General features: G+C 50.7%; 1 protein-coding gene across 5 annotated transcripts in view; it reads left to right on the top strand.

The window, feature by feature from the left end:
* Positions 1-15,808, top strand: part of ARHGEF7 (Rho guanine nucleotide exchange factor 7) — a 106,939-nt gene that overhangs the window by 45,652 nt on the left and 45,479 nt on the right. For all 5 annotated transcript variants that reach the window (XM_047081808.1, XM_047081802.1, XM_047081783.1 and 2 more), the window contains one exon: positions 7,076-7,164. In XM_047081808.1, coding sequence (XP_046937764.1) covers positions 7,076-7,164 — 89 coding nt within the window. The remainder of the gene's footprint in view (positions 1-7,075; positions 7,165-15,808) is intronic.

Here is a 15,808-nt window from a genome sequence, read left to right on the forward strand (position 1 = left end):
GATCCTAACTGGTGATCATGTCAGGATCATTTACTTGTGAAACAAACACTGACTTCCTCTAAATTGTGAGTTTCTCTTCGTGAAAGTTTTTGATTTACGAATGTATTTGTTGAATAAACAAAACCACCATCCCTGAGTTGACCCCTTTTGGGCTGCTTTTTTCCAGGTAAGTTCTCAAGAATGTCCACTTGATCTCACACTTCTTGCAGGTGTCGGTAGCCATGATCATTTGCCCTCTGGCAGCTACAGATGGCAGTGTGGCTGTCAGGCTTCGTTGTTGTGTGTGTGTGCCTTGACCTATGTGTGCTTTCTTGTTTCGGATAGTCCTCTTTGCAGGCCGATGTCCTCCAAGAATACGCTTAAGGGATTTCCACTGCTTGCCGCATGTGCCCTGTCCTCCCTGAATCTCTGCTACCTCACAGCAGACACCCTCGTTGCTCCGCATTTAGTTGCCATGCACATTGTTCTGATGTGCAAAACCATGGATTTCTGGGGCACCTGGGTGGTCAGTCGGTTAGCATCTGACTCTTCAGCTCAGGTCGTGATCCTAAGGGTCATAGGTTCAAGCCCCATGTCAGGCTGTGCACTGACCATGTGGAGCTTGCTTGAGATTATGCCTCCCTTTCTCTGTGCCCCTCCCCTGCTCGAGCATGTGCTCTCAAAATCAAACTTAAAACCCACAGATTTCTGTGTTGTATACACACGTGCATGTTTCAGGCCATACTCTCTGGAGAACTTCTTCAATTGAAGGGAGACCTCCGGAAAGAGGCGATGAGGCCAGTGGTTGGGGGTGGGGTGGGGAGAGGGCCGCTGGTCGCTGCTACTGTTAAGTCATCATGGACGCTCTGTGGGTGGTAGGCCTCGCACCAGACTGTGCATTTAGAACCCATGTGCCGCTGGGGTGGAGGGGGCCATGTTTACATCTGGCATCAAAAAGCGACCTGGGTTTTAGGTGCGATGATCGATCGGCTATGGAAGAAGTTTTACGAATATAACCCGTGTAGGGAAAGGGACAGAGGTAGCAACTGATTTCCATATTGCTGGAAAAGTATGTGCGCATGCACGTGTGATGGGAGGTTTCTGAAAGCACCCAGGATAAGGCTGCATTAGAGGGTAGGCCTATCTGTACGGTTTCTTCCAGATGCACACTTGATAATAGGCGGAAAGAGCCTCAAATCTAAGATTGCACCTCAGGCCTGTAGGGGCGGCGGAGGGGGGGGCCCAGAAAGACGGGTGGAGGGCTCTGGGGTGAGATGCTTTGGGATTCTTCTGGGACGTGGGGGTGAGTGTTCCTCCAGATGAACACTGCGTGCTCTTCCCGAACAGCTGTGCTGGTGGGCGTTCTAGGGGATGTTCCACTCTCTGGGGACTGTGCTTCAACATCCTGTTTGAAGGACCTGTCCCCTAGGTCAGCTGACTGACAGCAGTCAGGGGTCAGGGGTGATATCCCCCAGTATCAGGGATGAGACCCTGGTAGGTGGTGGGAGTCTGTGAGGACACAGCTGGGATGACAAGAGCACCCCCAGACTCCATATTTGCCCTGCAGCTGTGTGACCGCCCCTGCCCGTCTGCGGGGCTGCTCTGCATGGATGTGGGTCTCACAGACACCCTCCCCCGGGGCTCCTGGTTTTCCTTGTCCCCTCGCTTCCTCCTCAGCTTGGGCTTTACGTTTTGTTCTGTTGCTTCCCTTCTTGGGTAATGCCTCACCGTGGATCTGGTGTGCATGCCGCGGTTATCCCTTGGTGCCCCGCTTTGTAACACGAGGACCTGCCTTGACCTTTCTCCGTCCTTCCATCCTGCCTCCAGTCACCTGTGTTTTCCGTGTACATCATCAGGATTGTTATGATTGCCCTTGGTTCCGAAACCACAGACAGCATCCATTCAGCAAATACTTGAGTGAACTCTGTTGTGGGGACCGGGGGGGAAGGGTGGGATGGTAGTGAAAAACCAAGGTGTCTTTCCAGAAATCACGAAGCTTACCTGAGGTTCCTGAAATAGAAAATGTGGTAGACAGTTGAGAAGGTGAAGGTCCGCTAGGCTCCCCGCTGGCACTAAATAAAAGCCTGAGAGGCGTGACTGCGCACACACTGTGTGGGTCTCACTTGGTTCCTGCGTCAGATACGCCAGCCTCACAAAGTCATGTTGTGACAGGTTTGAGTCCAGGGAGATGTAAATACAGACTGGGTGCTAGGCGATAACGAGGGATTCCTGTCTTTGTCAGGTGTGTTCGTGACCTGATGTTTGCATTGTCATCAGTCCCAGTCTGACGGGCACTAAAGTGTCAGGGGCTAAGATGCCCATGTTTGGGATCCACCGTGTAAGGCTTCCGGAAGAGGAAAGGAGGGATCTGAGTGTTCACTGTCCAAGCTCGGTATGAGCAGAGACAGTGACCCTCTCTGCTTTCGTGTTGGCAAGTTTCTGTAATCAAGTTGCAGAGCAGGGCCAGTATGGTCCCCACGCAGGGGCTCCTGAGCGTGTGTCGCTAGCACAACATCCCCATGACCACGGAAAGGGTCGAGGGCACTGTGGCTGCTAGGAAGCTGGTGACATGACCGGCGTGGGGCTCATGAGCGAGGTGACAGCTGTTGCCCAGAGGACAGTAGGAGGAAGTTGGAACTGGTGGTTCTCGGGGCTGGCAGCAGGTTCTGTTGGGTCACTGACACCCCTCGAAGCCAGGGGCAGTAGGGGATGTGGAGCCTTTGAACCAGTTATTCATGTTTCGTCTTCCCCAAGCTTGCCTTCTCCCAAAGTAGGCAGCAGGGAAGAGCCTGTGATAGTCAAGTCAGGCCAGGGGTGAGGGCTGTTGGCACAGGCACATTCACAGACCTGCTTTTCGTGGGCCTTTACCCCGGGTCAGCCGAGGTCCAGGAGCAGTGGCGTGCGTCGGGAGGTCAGCAGCCTGACACCGTGCCACGTAGCTCCCTTCCTCGGTGGACATTTGATCCCCTCAAGACCTCACGAGTGGGAGAGTACAGGACAAGGTACGTTGAGAGAGCACGTTCACGTACCTTCTGTTGGAGTATATTGTTGGGTTCTGGTTAATCTCTTTCTGTGCCTAACTTGCAGATTAAACTTTATCACAGATGTGCATGTAGGGTTTGGTATGCTCGGTTTGGGGCATTTCCCGGGTTCTGGGAACAGACCTCACGGATAAGGGGGGTTTCTGCTGTGTGGGCTTCCTCAAGGGCCCCCACCTTCAGTGCTGCCTAGAGGCGCCATTCCCTCTGTGCGGGATGGTTCTGATTTTGTGGGGGATGTAGTGTGGTGCTCTAGCCCAGGGCTCAAGATGTCTTTTCTGGAAAGTGTCTTTTCCAGTAATGTTGCTCGTTCCTTTTGCTTTCTCCTGAAAATCCTATTAGCTGTCTTGTTTTGCCTTCTTTGGCTTTTAATCTGGTTTTTGTATTTTTTGTTTCGCTGGATTTCATTCATTTGGAGTCCACTCCTCAGATCTTTGAGTTCACCGTCTCCTCTTACTTGTGATGGTGACCAGAGTTTTCATTTCCAGAAATGGTTTCGTTCTTTTTCAGGTGTTTTTAATTTTTGTGGTGCATTGTTTATTCATTATGGCTCTTTTCTTTCCAGGTGGGGTTTTCTTTTCTTTTCTTTTTTAATATTTAAGTAGAGAGGGGGCGAGCAGGATAGAGAGAGGGAAAGAGAATTCCGAGCAGGCTCCACACTGTCAGGTCTCAGCACAGACCCCAGTATAGGGCTCAAACTCATGAACCGTGGGATTATGACCTGAGCCAGAATCAAGAGTCAGACGCTTAACCGACTGAGCCACTCAGGTGCCCCTCTTTCCAGGCATTTTAAATATACTTACTCCATGGTCTCCTAAATTTTCCCCTTGTTTCAACATCTTGGGTGTTCCATTTCCTTTGTATGTTGTATCTGTTTATACTGGGTTCAGTTCTTCGTGAGCTGTAACTTTGTTATAGTTGTGTCTTTGGGGGTTTGGTTGGGGGTACCTCTGTGCCCTGGGCTGTGGAAACATTCCTACAGAGAGGAGGGACATTTGTTTCCTCCGGGGCTTCCAGAGATTTTCTTGCCCTGGGCAAACCCCGGGGCCCTTTGGGGGCTGGAGTGGGTTTGGACCATATGCCTCCGCAGGGGCGGGCTCAGGGTTTGGATTTCTCCTGGGCTGTGTCTCCCAGCCCGCGTCCTTGCGAGACGCTGTTTGTCTGGGTTGGCGAGCAGGATAGGCTTCTCGTTGTCAGCCTGCCCAAAGGGTCCCCAAAGAGCTCCTCCTGTTTGTCACTCAGGGCTGTGTCTGGTCTCTGCAGTGCCCTCTCCCTTTATTCATTTAGCGTATTCATGGTTAAATTCTCTTGTTTTTGGCATTCTTAGTTTATTGGAAGAAAGGGAAGATCTGTATCTTCCAGCACCTGGTAGGACAGCACTAAATTACGTTCTCATGGTTTCCCTGCAGTCCCAGTGAATTGTATCAATCTTTAGCTATCGGATGGGCCAAAAATGTTTTATTTTTCTTAAGATACTGGGAAGGCTGAGTGTTTTCTAACGTTTCCTGGGCGCAGCTTTTGTTAAAATTGGCCATTACTTCCCTTCTGGTATATTACAATCTAAGTGTGTGGGTAGGGTGGTGGTGGTGTTATTTTGGGGGGCGGGGGGCGGGTGGGGAGTAGGTGCTGGAGGGCTCCCTTGGGCTGCACAGAGGTTCCTGAGGCAAACCTGGCATCCTGGGCCCCTCCTGCCCGGCGTGTTGACCGAGTGTCCCCTCCCCGTGTGACTGAGCGCCGGGGCCCTGGGACGAGTGCGGAGCGGGCCCTGCTGTGGCTGTCGGCGGGGGAGCTGCGGAGCCCTGGCCTCACCGTGCCGCCTTAGCTGTGGGAGGGCAGCGGTCTCCCTCCCTCGGGGCCTCCTGCCACGGAGGTGCCTTGCGGTTGGTGGCACCACAGGCAGACACGGCTCCTCTGTGACCGCTCGGTGCCGGGGTTTCTTACCTTGGAGCCCTCTGTCGGGAAGAGCCCACGGGGTTTGGGGAGATGTTCCCGGCCCTCCCGTGGCAGTCATTCCCCTGTAGCCGTCGGCAGAGTTGTGGACTCCCTTTTCCACGGAGAGGAGACCGCGTGTTTGGGCTCCGCCTGCATTGGGTGGCTCTCTTCTGCCTGCCCTGTTTTTACAGGGTGCCGTAGCCGGGCGCTACTTCTTGTGAAAGAGCCTTTCTCCTGGTTCTCCCAGTAAGTTAGTTGAATGTTATCTGTGCTGTTGGGAGGTGTGTCTTAAATGAGGCACTTGACAGATTATTTGCTTTTAAAATTTAAAGCTGGGGCACCTGGGGGCTCAGTCGGTGTGTGTCTGACTCTTGATTCTGGCTCAGGTCATGATTCCAGGGTTGTGGCTTCGAGTTCTGGGTCGGGCTCTGTGCTGAGCGTGGAGCCTTCTCTCTTTTCCTCTGCCCTCCCCAGCTCATGCACGCATGTGTGCTTGCTCGTGCGCTTGCTGCCTCTCAAATAAAAAATAAAATATAAACCAGGGGCACCTGGGTGGCTCAGTTGGTTAAACGGCTGACTTCAGCTCAGGTCACGATCTCACAGATCATGGGTTTGAACCCTGTGTCATGCTCTGCGCTGACAGCATGGAGCCTGCTTGGGATTCGCTCTCTGCCCCTCCCCCAGATATTCTCTCTCTCAGAAACAAGAAACAACTTAAAATAAATCCAGTCCAAGGTAATAGCACACACGTTGGTGTTCGTGGTCCGGTGACTGTCTTTCAGGCTTCAGTGCTTACCTTTATTTTTATCTGTATTTGTCCCCTAAATGATGGGTTCCAAAGGTGAAAGGCATCGTTTTTCTTAAGGTAAAAGCATGTCAATTTTTTCTTCTATAGTTAAATTCCTACCTGTAGGTGCGAGACTGGGAAGGAATGTGTGTTAGCCAGAACACATTGATATTTCTTAGGGGCTCAGAAGTGGTTCATTTCTCATGGAGTTCTGTTTTCATCCTGTGAGCAGAGAGTTCTCTCAACTGGGAACAACACCTGTTTTGTGCTTTATTGTCAACCTTTTGGAAAAGCAAGTGAGGCATTGAAGGACGGTTTAGGCAGACCATTCATTCCATAGGAAGGGGAAGGCCTACAATTAGTGCATGTGATTTCAGGCATTTCTGGGTTTCTGTTGCTAGGCAGATAACAGCAATACTGAGCAGCCAGTTGGAAGTGGGGACCCGAGACTTTGGCAGTGTTTGGGATTAAGGGCACTGTTGGGGGAGCTAGCAGAGACTTGGGGCAGGTGGGTGGAAGGGTGCTGAGCACAGCACACCAGAGGGACAGAGCGTTGACTGACTCAGGTGAGGCGGGTGTGTGACCTGCTCCTCGAATGCCCCTGCCCTTCCCCCCACCCCAACCACCCCAGTTTGCTCTCCAGCCCCGGTAGCCAGTGACTGACACGCCCGCCCACCCTGAGAGCCACACTGGCAGTCGGCATATGCTTCCTTGATCCCTTTTTTGCTGGCGAATCTCCTGAACAGGTGTTGAATGAACGCTGGGCAGCGTACAGATACTTGAACCCTCGAGTAATCACAATTGCTCGCACTACGGTTTCTGGGGTGGAGGTTCTTAAGGCTCCGTGGGTTTTTCTTGTTTTCTGCCCCTGCTCGGGATGGATTTCCTCCTCCTTGGCTTATCACGCTGAGCCAGATCCTACTTGTTTGGAGAGACCTGCGTTGTGAGTGCTCTGAATTGGACGTGTAGCCCAGACTCTGCGTCTTGGTGTTTTAACATTGTTACGTATCTGCCTGCATCGGCTGGTACCTTGACTGCACTTGTGATCTGTTAGCATAGCTCATGCTCGTGCTCTTTCTTCTGCTGACAGTCAGGGAGCATGGCCTGTCAGACGCTGAGCCCGAGCAGGGAGTACGGGGTGAGCCACATACGGGCTGGGGGGGACGCCGGCTCCCTGACCTCAGGGCATGAGCATGAGGGAGGCACGGGCCTCTGGCAACTTCCCTTGTTGGCTGGTGCTCTCATGGGAGGTCCCTGGACCAGTAGCTCTGGGCTGTAGGGGCTGGCGTGTGTGGTCTCCAGTACTGGTCAGTAAAATTGTGTTACGTTTTCATTTCAGAAAAGCCCGTGTCTCCTAAATCAGGAACGTTGAAGAGTCCTCCCAAAGGATTTGATACTACTGCCATTAACAAGAGCTATTACAACGTGGTGAGTACCTGCAAAACCCATTTTAAGAATAACTTATTTTTTTTTTTTGAATGTCTCTAAAACTCTGCAGTGTAGACTGTAGGTAAATGGTGTGGAATATGAAGGAGGAGATAGAAATCATCCGTTGTGGGCTGCACAGTTACAACCACCGTTAATGTTCTGGTGTATTTGCTTCTAATCTTCCATGATCTTACGTTTTTGTTTACTACTTAAGTAGACTTATACCCTTCTGTTGTCACATAACATAGTATTCCCTCCTACTGTTTCAAGTCTTCAAAAGCGAGATTGTAAAAAAGCGCACGATGTGATTTATAGGCGCCACGTGGCGTTTTACTTGTGCTTTGGGTGGATTATAAGTATTTCAGATCAGTACTGTTTCTAGTTTACTTGTTTCTTGACATAAAGTCTCTTCCGGAATTGATGGATTCGTGCATCGGGTAGTGTGCAATTACAGGAGAGCATCTATACGTCGCACTCAGTGAAGACAAGTGCTTCAGAATGGAACACGACGTTATGAAACTTAACGTGAGCAATATGTGAGCTTAAAAAATACCCGTGATGCTAGGTCTAGTGTCTAGTCTACTCTTTCCTGGTCCCTAAACCATTGCATGGGCTGCAGAAATAGGAAATGGTATTATTTGGATCACCTTCGAAATGGCTGGCATATATTGGTGTGATAAACCAGCGTAGTACACTTTGTGAGTGTGGCTCTGTCTTCCATTCCGTGGAAAGTGTGCATTTTGGGTTTCTTCCCTGCTCCTGGTCTTGCACAGGACGCTTCCTGAGAAGCAGTGTCCACTTGAGTCCGTGACACCCGTGTGTCCTTGAAGTGAAACCACTATGGATCGGTGCTGCTTTGAGCATCTGAGTGTTTCACTTCCTGTGCTCCTGTAGGAAAAGGAGAGGACGCGTGATGGACGGAAGTCTGTTCCGCTGCGCTGACCTGTTGCCACAGCCTCTGCTGTGAGTTTGCGTGTTCGGCATGCCGACCATTCACTTCCCACTGGCCCCCGACCTTCCAGAGCAGGGTGACGTCGGGAGGGCTCCTTGCTCTGACGCGCGGTGATTGGACCCCTGCTCTGTGCCAGGCCCTGGTGAAGGCAGCAGGATGTGGCAGCCAGCACCTGTCCCCCTACGCCCCCACTCCCCCATCTCCTTGCTGCCTCTGCCTCCTTTCACTTCCACTCTTCTTGTCCTGTGGACTCGGCTTGCTGCCTCAGACTGGATTTCTACGTGTTGGTCGACACCAGGCCCTCTTCCCGAGCAGTCCTTGAGTCCCAGCCTCTGCTTCTCTGACTTTGTCTGGGTGCAGACTTCAGCCAAGCTGTGCGGGGCTCCCCAGCACGGCCCGTACCCCGAGGGGCCGCCTGCCTCTCCTGGTTCTGCTCTGCTGTCCACACCCTCTTTGGGTCTCTGTCGGATGTTCGTCGTGGATGTTCGTCCCCATGACGTGGCTCTTCCGCTGCTTTGCTCGTTAGTATACGACGTGTTGCGTGTGCGGCTCTGTGTCCAAAGCACAGTGAGAGTGGTCTGGGGTGCTTGAGGGCCTCACAGGAGGCGAGCTTGGGGAGCGGCCTCTTCCTCGTGTTCCTCTGTGAGATCCGGGGTTCCGCCCAGGGGAGGGTGTCCTGGGCAGAGTACCAGTCCGGATCCACAGTGCTGCTCTGGAGAGGGGGCGCCTGCTCCTCTCTGAGGTTCTGTCCACTTAACCCTAACTGTTAGAGGAAGCAAGGCAGGGCCCCACCCCTGGAGCCCACGTCATCTCTCTGGTCTTTGCAGTAGTCTTGCCTCCATTAGGGATTTTGCGGATGTAGGCAACCATGCTTTTCCAGAAGTCCTGGTAAGTTGTTGTCCTTTGCATTTTATGTTCTGTAACCCTCTTCAGCTTGAAGCATCATCGGTGCTTTTTTGGATTTCTTTCTTTGAACTATTCTTGTATGGGGGGGCAGGGAAGCGCCTTTATATCACAGGTGCTGTTCTGAGTCAGCCACTGTTTCATTGAGAAGGATGGGAAGACACCTTGACCTCAGAATCACATCCAAATTGTTGTTTTCATAAAGCTGTGTTGGTAAATAGCACATGTTAAAATTGTACTTGTTATGGACATAACTCAGAATCCATGGAAACCCTCTTTGGGTGTAGCACCCCTTTTACAGGGGAGAACATAGCTCTAGCTGTTAAAGGGCTTGCCCAGGGTCTGCCACTCTTTGGTGACTAAGCCAGGAATGAATTCCTCTTTTTTGAATTCTGTATTTATAAACGATTTAGAAAAGTAAACTGTAGAGCAGAATACAACATGTAAAGTAAAGCAGAAGAGCTTTTTCACACTGCCTGGCGTGGCTTTGTTTTCACAGCAAACTGTGGAAGTTTAGGTATTTTTAACCCTGCTGATGGGAGAAGGTTCTCCAAGAGGAAGACTGTTGGTGAGAGACTGAGTCTCCGCTTGGGCTCAGCGGAAAGCAGTGGGGAGAGTTGTGGGTGGAGGTACGAGACTGGAGGCGGGCAGGACAGGATGGATGGGCGTCCTGTGGCTCCTGAGTGACGGTCGAGATCGCCCACCTACGCTGGCACGTAGCTAGTGCTTCTGGGTGGCTTAGGACTGTCCTGGGACTTGTGCTGTGCGTGCGAAGTGTCATGGTGTCCATGGGTCTCGGAGCTGCTGTGAGTTTTTCTTCACTTGTTTCTGTTCTTCAGACTGAAGGGTCTCTATTGTCCTTTCTGTTGGCCGATTGTTGTACATCTGCATCTAGTGTTGGGCCCCTCGAGTGGATTTTTCACTTTTATCACACCTTTCAGTTCACAATCACCATTTGGTTATTTTTACGGTCAAATAGTGTATTTGTGTCACTGTTTATGTATGTTAATTCTTTAGGCATACCTGTTTTGGTTCTTTGGATGTTTTTAAAAAGACTCGACTTATTTTAGAGCAGCTCGAGGTTGACATTGGAGAGGGTGGAGCTTTGCCAAGGCCCCATGATCAGCACCTCTCAGGCTTGCTGGCTCTCCTCTTCATGCAGGATAGTCCCCTGCTGTCTGGACCGACCAGTTTGTCCATCACCCACTGGAGGACCTCTCACTTGCTTCCGGGTGTTGGTGATTGTGAACGAAGCAGCTGTGAACTCGCGTGCGTAGGTTTTCTCGTGGACGTGTTTTCAGCTCGTTTGGGTGAATGCGAAGGACTGTGATTGTTGGGTGTTGTGGGGAGCGTGTTCTCAGTTCTGTAAGAAACCGCACACGGTCCTCCAGGGAGGACCCCTGTGGGGCATCTTCTGCCACGCCTGCTGGTGTCTGATTGGGTTTCGCTGATGGACGAGGTGTGTGGTGCCGCCTCAGTGTCTCAGTCGGCAGTTCGCGGATGACCTGTGTCCACGTGCTTACTGCCACCTGTAAGGTGTCTGTTCAGTTCTGCTATCCACTTTTAAATTTGGGCTTTCTTAGGGAGCTGTAAGTTTAACTTTGACTATAGTTTGAGAGCAATGTGCACGGGTGTGGTGTTTTGGCATTCATGCTGCCTGGTGTCCTCCGAGCCTCTGGGGATCTGTGGTTTTGGTGTCTGACATTAATTAGGGGAAATTCTCCATCTTCATGGCTTGAACTCTCTCTTGTGTTTCTTCTCCCTCTGGTACTTCCACCGTGTGTATTTACACCTTGTGCAGTCCCCACCATCCTTGGATGTTGTGTTGTGTTTTCTCTGTCTTTTCAGCCCTGAGGGATGCTGTTAAGGCCTGTGGCGCTGGGATTCTCTCTGCAGCCGTGTGCGATCTGCTATTGACACCATTACGGGCATTCTTCATTTCTGTTAGTGTTTCTCCCGGTTTTCAGTTCTTGGGATTTCCACCTCCTTGCCGGTCTTTTCTTGCATGCCGTCTGCTTTCTGCGTTAGAACCCTTAGCATCTTAATCTTCGTTGTTCTTAGTTCCTGGTGGGATAATTCCAGCGTCCCCACCATGTCTTCTTCCGATGCTTGCTTTTCTCTTCAGACTGTGTGTTTTGCCTTTTGCTGAGTCTTGTAAGTTTTTGTCGATAATTGAACATTGTGTATCATGTAAAAAAGGAAGTGCTCACTGAGGGGGTGAGGTGTGCGGGGAGAGGAGGGGGGCGCTCCATCAGGGAGCCTGTGCCTCTGGACCATGAACTCCACTGGTGTGTTTTAAATTCTCCCCCCCACCCCTCCCCTCTCTCCTGCCTGGAGATCAGGTGGCCCAAGGGGGCTGGGCTGCTGGTCTTTGCCAGGGCGTTTCAGCAGGCTAGTCTGAGTTAACTAGTTTTCCTGAGGGCAGGCCTCATAAGTACCAGGATGCTGAGCTGTTATTTCCGAATGGCTCTTCCAGTGGTTCTTCTTTTCTCTGCTGAAAACCCAAGGGTGTTTTTCTCTGAGGCTTTGGGAATTTGGTCACACTCCTAGATGATAATTTCCCAGTACTGAGGAAGCCTCTCTACGACTGGGTCTCCCCCAGAGTTTTGAACTCACACTTGTCTGCACTGAGCCTCTAGCAGTCCGTCAGTGATGGTTCACGTTTTCCCGCCCCGTTGCTGGCTCGCAGTGTGGTTTCTTCTGGGGCGCCCGGGCTCCGGCAAGTGGGGCTCCCAGGGTGTGTTGGCCTCTCCAGACTTGGGGCGGGGGTTTGCCTTGCGTCCTGTCCTCTCTACCATAGGGGTCCAGCAGGAGTTGATTTTTCAGTCTGTTCAGCTTTTGACTTCGTTGGATGGAGTATGATTTCCACACAGAAACAGGCAAAACCAGAAGTCCCTGTTTGAACATATTTAGAGCAGCTTTTTTTTTTAATTTTTATTTTTTTAAATGTTTATTTTTGAGACAGAGACAGAGCATGAATGGGGGAGGGTCAGAGAGAGAGGGAGACACAGAATCTGAAGCAGGCTCCAGGCTCCCAGCTGTCGGCACAGAGCCCGATACGGGGCTCGAACTCACAGACTGTGAGATCATGACCTGAGCTGAAATCGGACGCTTACTCAACCTAGCCACCCAGGTGCCCCTAGAGCAGCTATTTTGAAGACTTTATCTGCTAAGCCAGCACCAGGGCCTCTCAGGCCGTTTTCATTCAGTGCCTTGTGTTTGTGCACGGGTCATGTGTTCTTGGTTCTTTGAACATCTTGTAATTTTTCACTGAAAAATTATTAGGGAAAGTGAGCGCACATGTGCACGGCTAGGGGAGGGGCAGAGAGAGAGTGCGAATCCCAAGCGATTCCACGCTGTCAGCGCAGAGCACAGTTCGGGGCTTGACCCCCCAATCCTGGGATTGTGATGTGAGCCGGGATTAAGAGTCAGGTGCTTAACTGATTGAGCCACCCAGGTGCCCCTCAAAATTGGACATTTTAGAGGAGCTTAGTAATTCTGGATTCTGATCTCCCCTACTCCCAGGATTGCTTGTTCCTTTTGTTGACTAACTGCAGTTTATCTCTCCCACGGTCACTGATGGGTTCGCTTCATTAAAGCCTGGCTGCCCGGTATTCATACTCAGAGCTCCAGACTTGAGTGTGTAGCCAAAGATTGCTCAAAGCAAGATTGTGCATAACCAGGCTTTCGTTCTGTGCCAGTGGATCTGTGTGTGGTCAGTTAATGCGTTGGAGTGGGAGGAGGCTTTTTAGAACATAAAGCAATGAATGAAAACAAAGGGAAAGCTCAAAATTGATAGGCTCCATAAAAGTTTAATAAAAGTAGAAACCAAATTACAAGTTGAGTGGAACGTTTGTAACAATTTCAACAAGATAAGATGATCTTTAATGACTGAGGAGCTCATTAAGGCAAATACATGAAGATTCTGGGTGAGTAGGAAAGGATGTGAGCAGTAGAAAATGGGGGAGGGTGGGAGCTGTGCTGTAGTCTGTTGGGGCTGTTGTACTAGCACCGCAGACTGGGTGGACTCCTCAGTAAAGGCTCCTCACGGTTCTGGAGGCTGGAAGTCAGCTCAGAGTGCCAGCGTGCTCAGGTCTTGGGGGACTCCCTCTTCCTGGTTTACAGAGGGCTGCCTGCTGTCCTGTCTGCATGTGGCAGAGACCGTGAGTCTGGCCGCCTCGTCCCAAGGGCCCTGCCTGCAGCACCCCTCACTGGGGATTTCGAGATGCCCAAAACCCCGGCATTTGGGGAGGACACAAATGTTATGTCTAGCCCTCTGACAGTGTGGGTAAGCTTACCATAAAATTGTGGTCGTGAGGAGCAGAGAGGTAAGGAGAATCCTCAGTTCTAAGGACAGCGGGATGTACATCCATACAGGGCTTCTTGAGAGTGGCCTGGTGGTTACGTATAAAAATATGAAAACGGGGCGCCTGGGTGGCGCAGTCGGTTAAGTGTCCGACTTCAGCCAGGTCACGATCTCGCGGTCTGTGAGTTCGAGCCCCGCGTCAGGCTCTGGGCTGATGGCTCAGCGCCTGGAGCCTGCTTCCGATTCTGTGTCTCCCTCTCTCTCTGCCCCTCCCCCGTTCATGCTCTGTCTCTCTCTGTCTCAAAAATAAATAAAACGTTGAAAAAAAATAAAAATAAAATAAAATAAAAATATGAAAACAGTCAAACCCTTTAATCTGGCACTTCTACTTGGAATCCTCCCCAGAGAAATTACCTAAAGCGTGTTCAATGGTATCGGTGCAAAGATGTTTTAATAGGATTATTATAATAATAAAAGTAAGCAACCTAAATGTGTAGCAGTACAAGAACGATTAAGTAACCAGTGGCACATATGTTTATAATTATTGAAAATGCACACAAAGCTTTAAAAATACCTAAAATACATGTTTGAGTGCAATAAGCAGAATCCGAAATTACATAGGTAATGCGATTTAAAATGTAAAAATGTTGGCATAGAAGATAGAAGGAACTGTGCTATGGGGTGGCTCAGTCTCGGGACTGTGAGTTTGAGCCCCACATGGAGTGTAGAAATTTCTTAAATAAAATTAAAAAACAAAACAAAAAACACCCAGGGTGCCGGAGAGAACAGCTTCTCCGGAGTGGCAGACTTGATCACTTGATGACATGAGTAGGAGTGGCTTTGGGGGGTTGCTCTGGCACCGGAGACCAGGCTGTGCAGGATGTCAGGCTTGAGAGCAGCAGTGACAGAAGATCCACGCACCTGAACTACAGAGTTGCTCAGTCTTTGTGACAAAGCCAGCCACAGCCGTTCCCTTTATTTTGAGATGGGAAAACGGAAACCTGCTTTTAGGGTCCTAGATCAGTGAATGATCAGGAGATCCCTGGCTTCGGCTGCTGGAGCGGGGGTGGGGTGGGGGGAGTGCCCTGTCTGTGGGTAGGCCGGAGGGAGCTCCCCAGCTGCTTGCACAGGCACTAAATTGTCAGATGGCTTGGTGATCCTGGCCTTGGCCTTTTGTAGTGTTGGCTTTAAGGAGCCTGGTGAAGTGCTTGCCTTGAGGTTTTCAGGGTTATTAGCAAGGATGAGCATGTGGAAACACTTGGGGCATCAGGCGTCACTGTTCTGTTTGCAAATGGGCATCCCGTTTGGGGGTTACCTGGGAGAGCTGCAGTCGAGGGTGACAGGAATCTGTCGTTTGTGGCCTGCTTGAGCTTGCTGGATTTTAACAGTGGAAGAACACGAGTGCACCTGCAGGATGGTAAGACCTCTGTCCAGTAGAGAGAGCTTAGAGAAGGCATTTCTGTTGTGTAAGCTGATGCCCCCAGACAGAGTGAGAGATCTGGAGTTTCCTTCTTTTAGGGGATGAGGGGGTTCCTCAGTCATCATCAGAGAAGGAGGTTTCTTTTTTTTTTTTTTTTTAATTTTTTTTTTCAATGTTTATTTATTTTTGGGACAGAGAGAGACAGAGCATGAACGGGGGAGGGGCAGAGAGAGAGGGAGACACAGAATCGGAAACAGGCTCCAGGCTCCGAGCCATCAGCCCGGAGCCTGACGCGGGGCTCGAACTCACAGACCGCGAGATCATGACCTGGCTGAAGTCGGACGCTTAACCGACTGCGCCACCCAGGCGCCCCAGAAGGAGGTTTCTTAAATATGTCCATCTGGGAAGACCAGTCCTTACCACCTGACACGTTTAGTGGTATTGGCTTAGTTTTTAGGTTCTATTGAACACTTTTATCTAGAGTATTTGGATCAGAACTCTTTATGGGGACAGGGAGCGGGGAACTTCTGCTTGTGCCGAGTGTAATGAAAAGGCAGAGCAGCTTTTGCCTTTGAAATGTTGAGGTTATGATAGGTAGCAATGACTAGTTTTTTTACATTTTTTTTTTTAATGTTTATTTTTGAGAGAAACAGAGACAGAATGCGAGTGGGTTAGGGGCAGAGAGAGAGGGAGACACAGAAGCAGAAGCAGGCTCCAGGCTCTGAGCTGTCCGCACAGAGCCCGACGCGGGGCTCAAACTCACGAGCTGTGAGATCATGACCTGAGCTGAAAGTCGGATGCTCAACCGACTGAGCTACCCAGGCGCCCCAGCAATGACTAGTTTTAATAAACACAAGGGATAGGCATGCATTTTTCGTAGAATGTTACAGCAGCTTCCATGGACCTTTGCTGTGCTCTGGAGAAATAGTGCGTGTCTTTCCTCTTGGCTCCTTGAGTTGCTTGGAGCCTCTGCATCTTGGACCAAGGGGAGACCGAGACAGCTGGCCCAGCCTCTGTACACAGAGACCTGCACTGGCCCCAAGCCCTACTTGTGCTGTTTTTC

Source organism: Lynx rufus, unplaced genomic scaffold (assembly GCF_022079265.1).
Source record: "Lynx rufus isolate CCGP_SWC_20201006 ecotype Redwood Valley unplaced genomic scaffold, mLynRuf1.p SCAF_1, whole genome shotgun sequence".
NCBI classification, from domain to species: domain Eukaryota; kingdom Metazoa; phylum Chordata; class Mammalia; order Carnivora; family Felidae; genus Lynx; species Lynx rufus.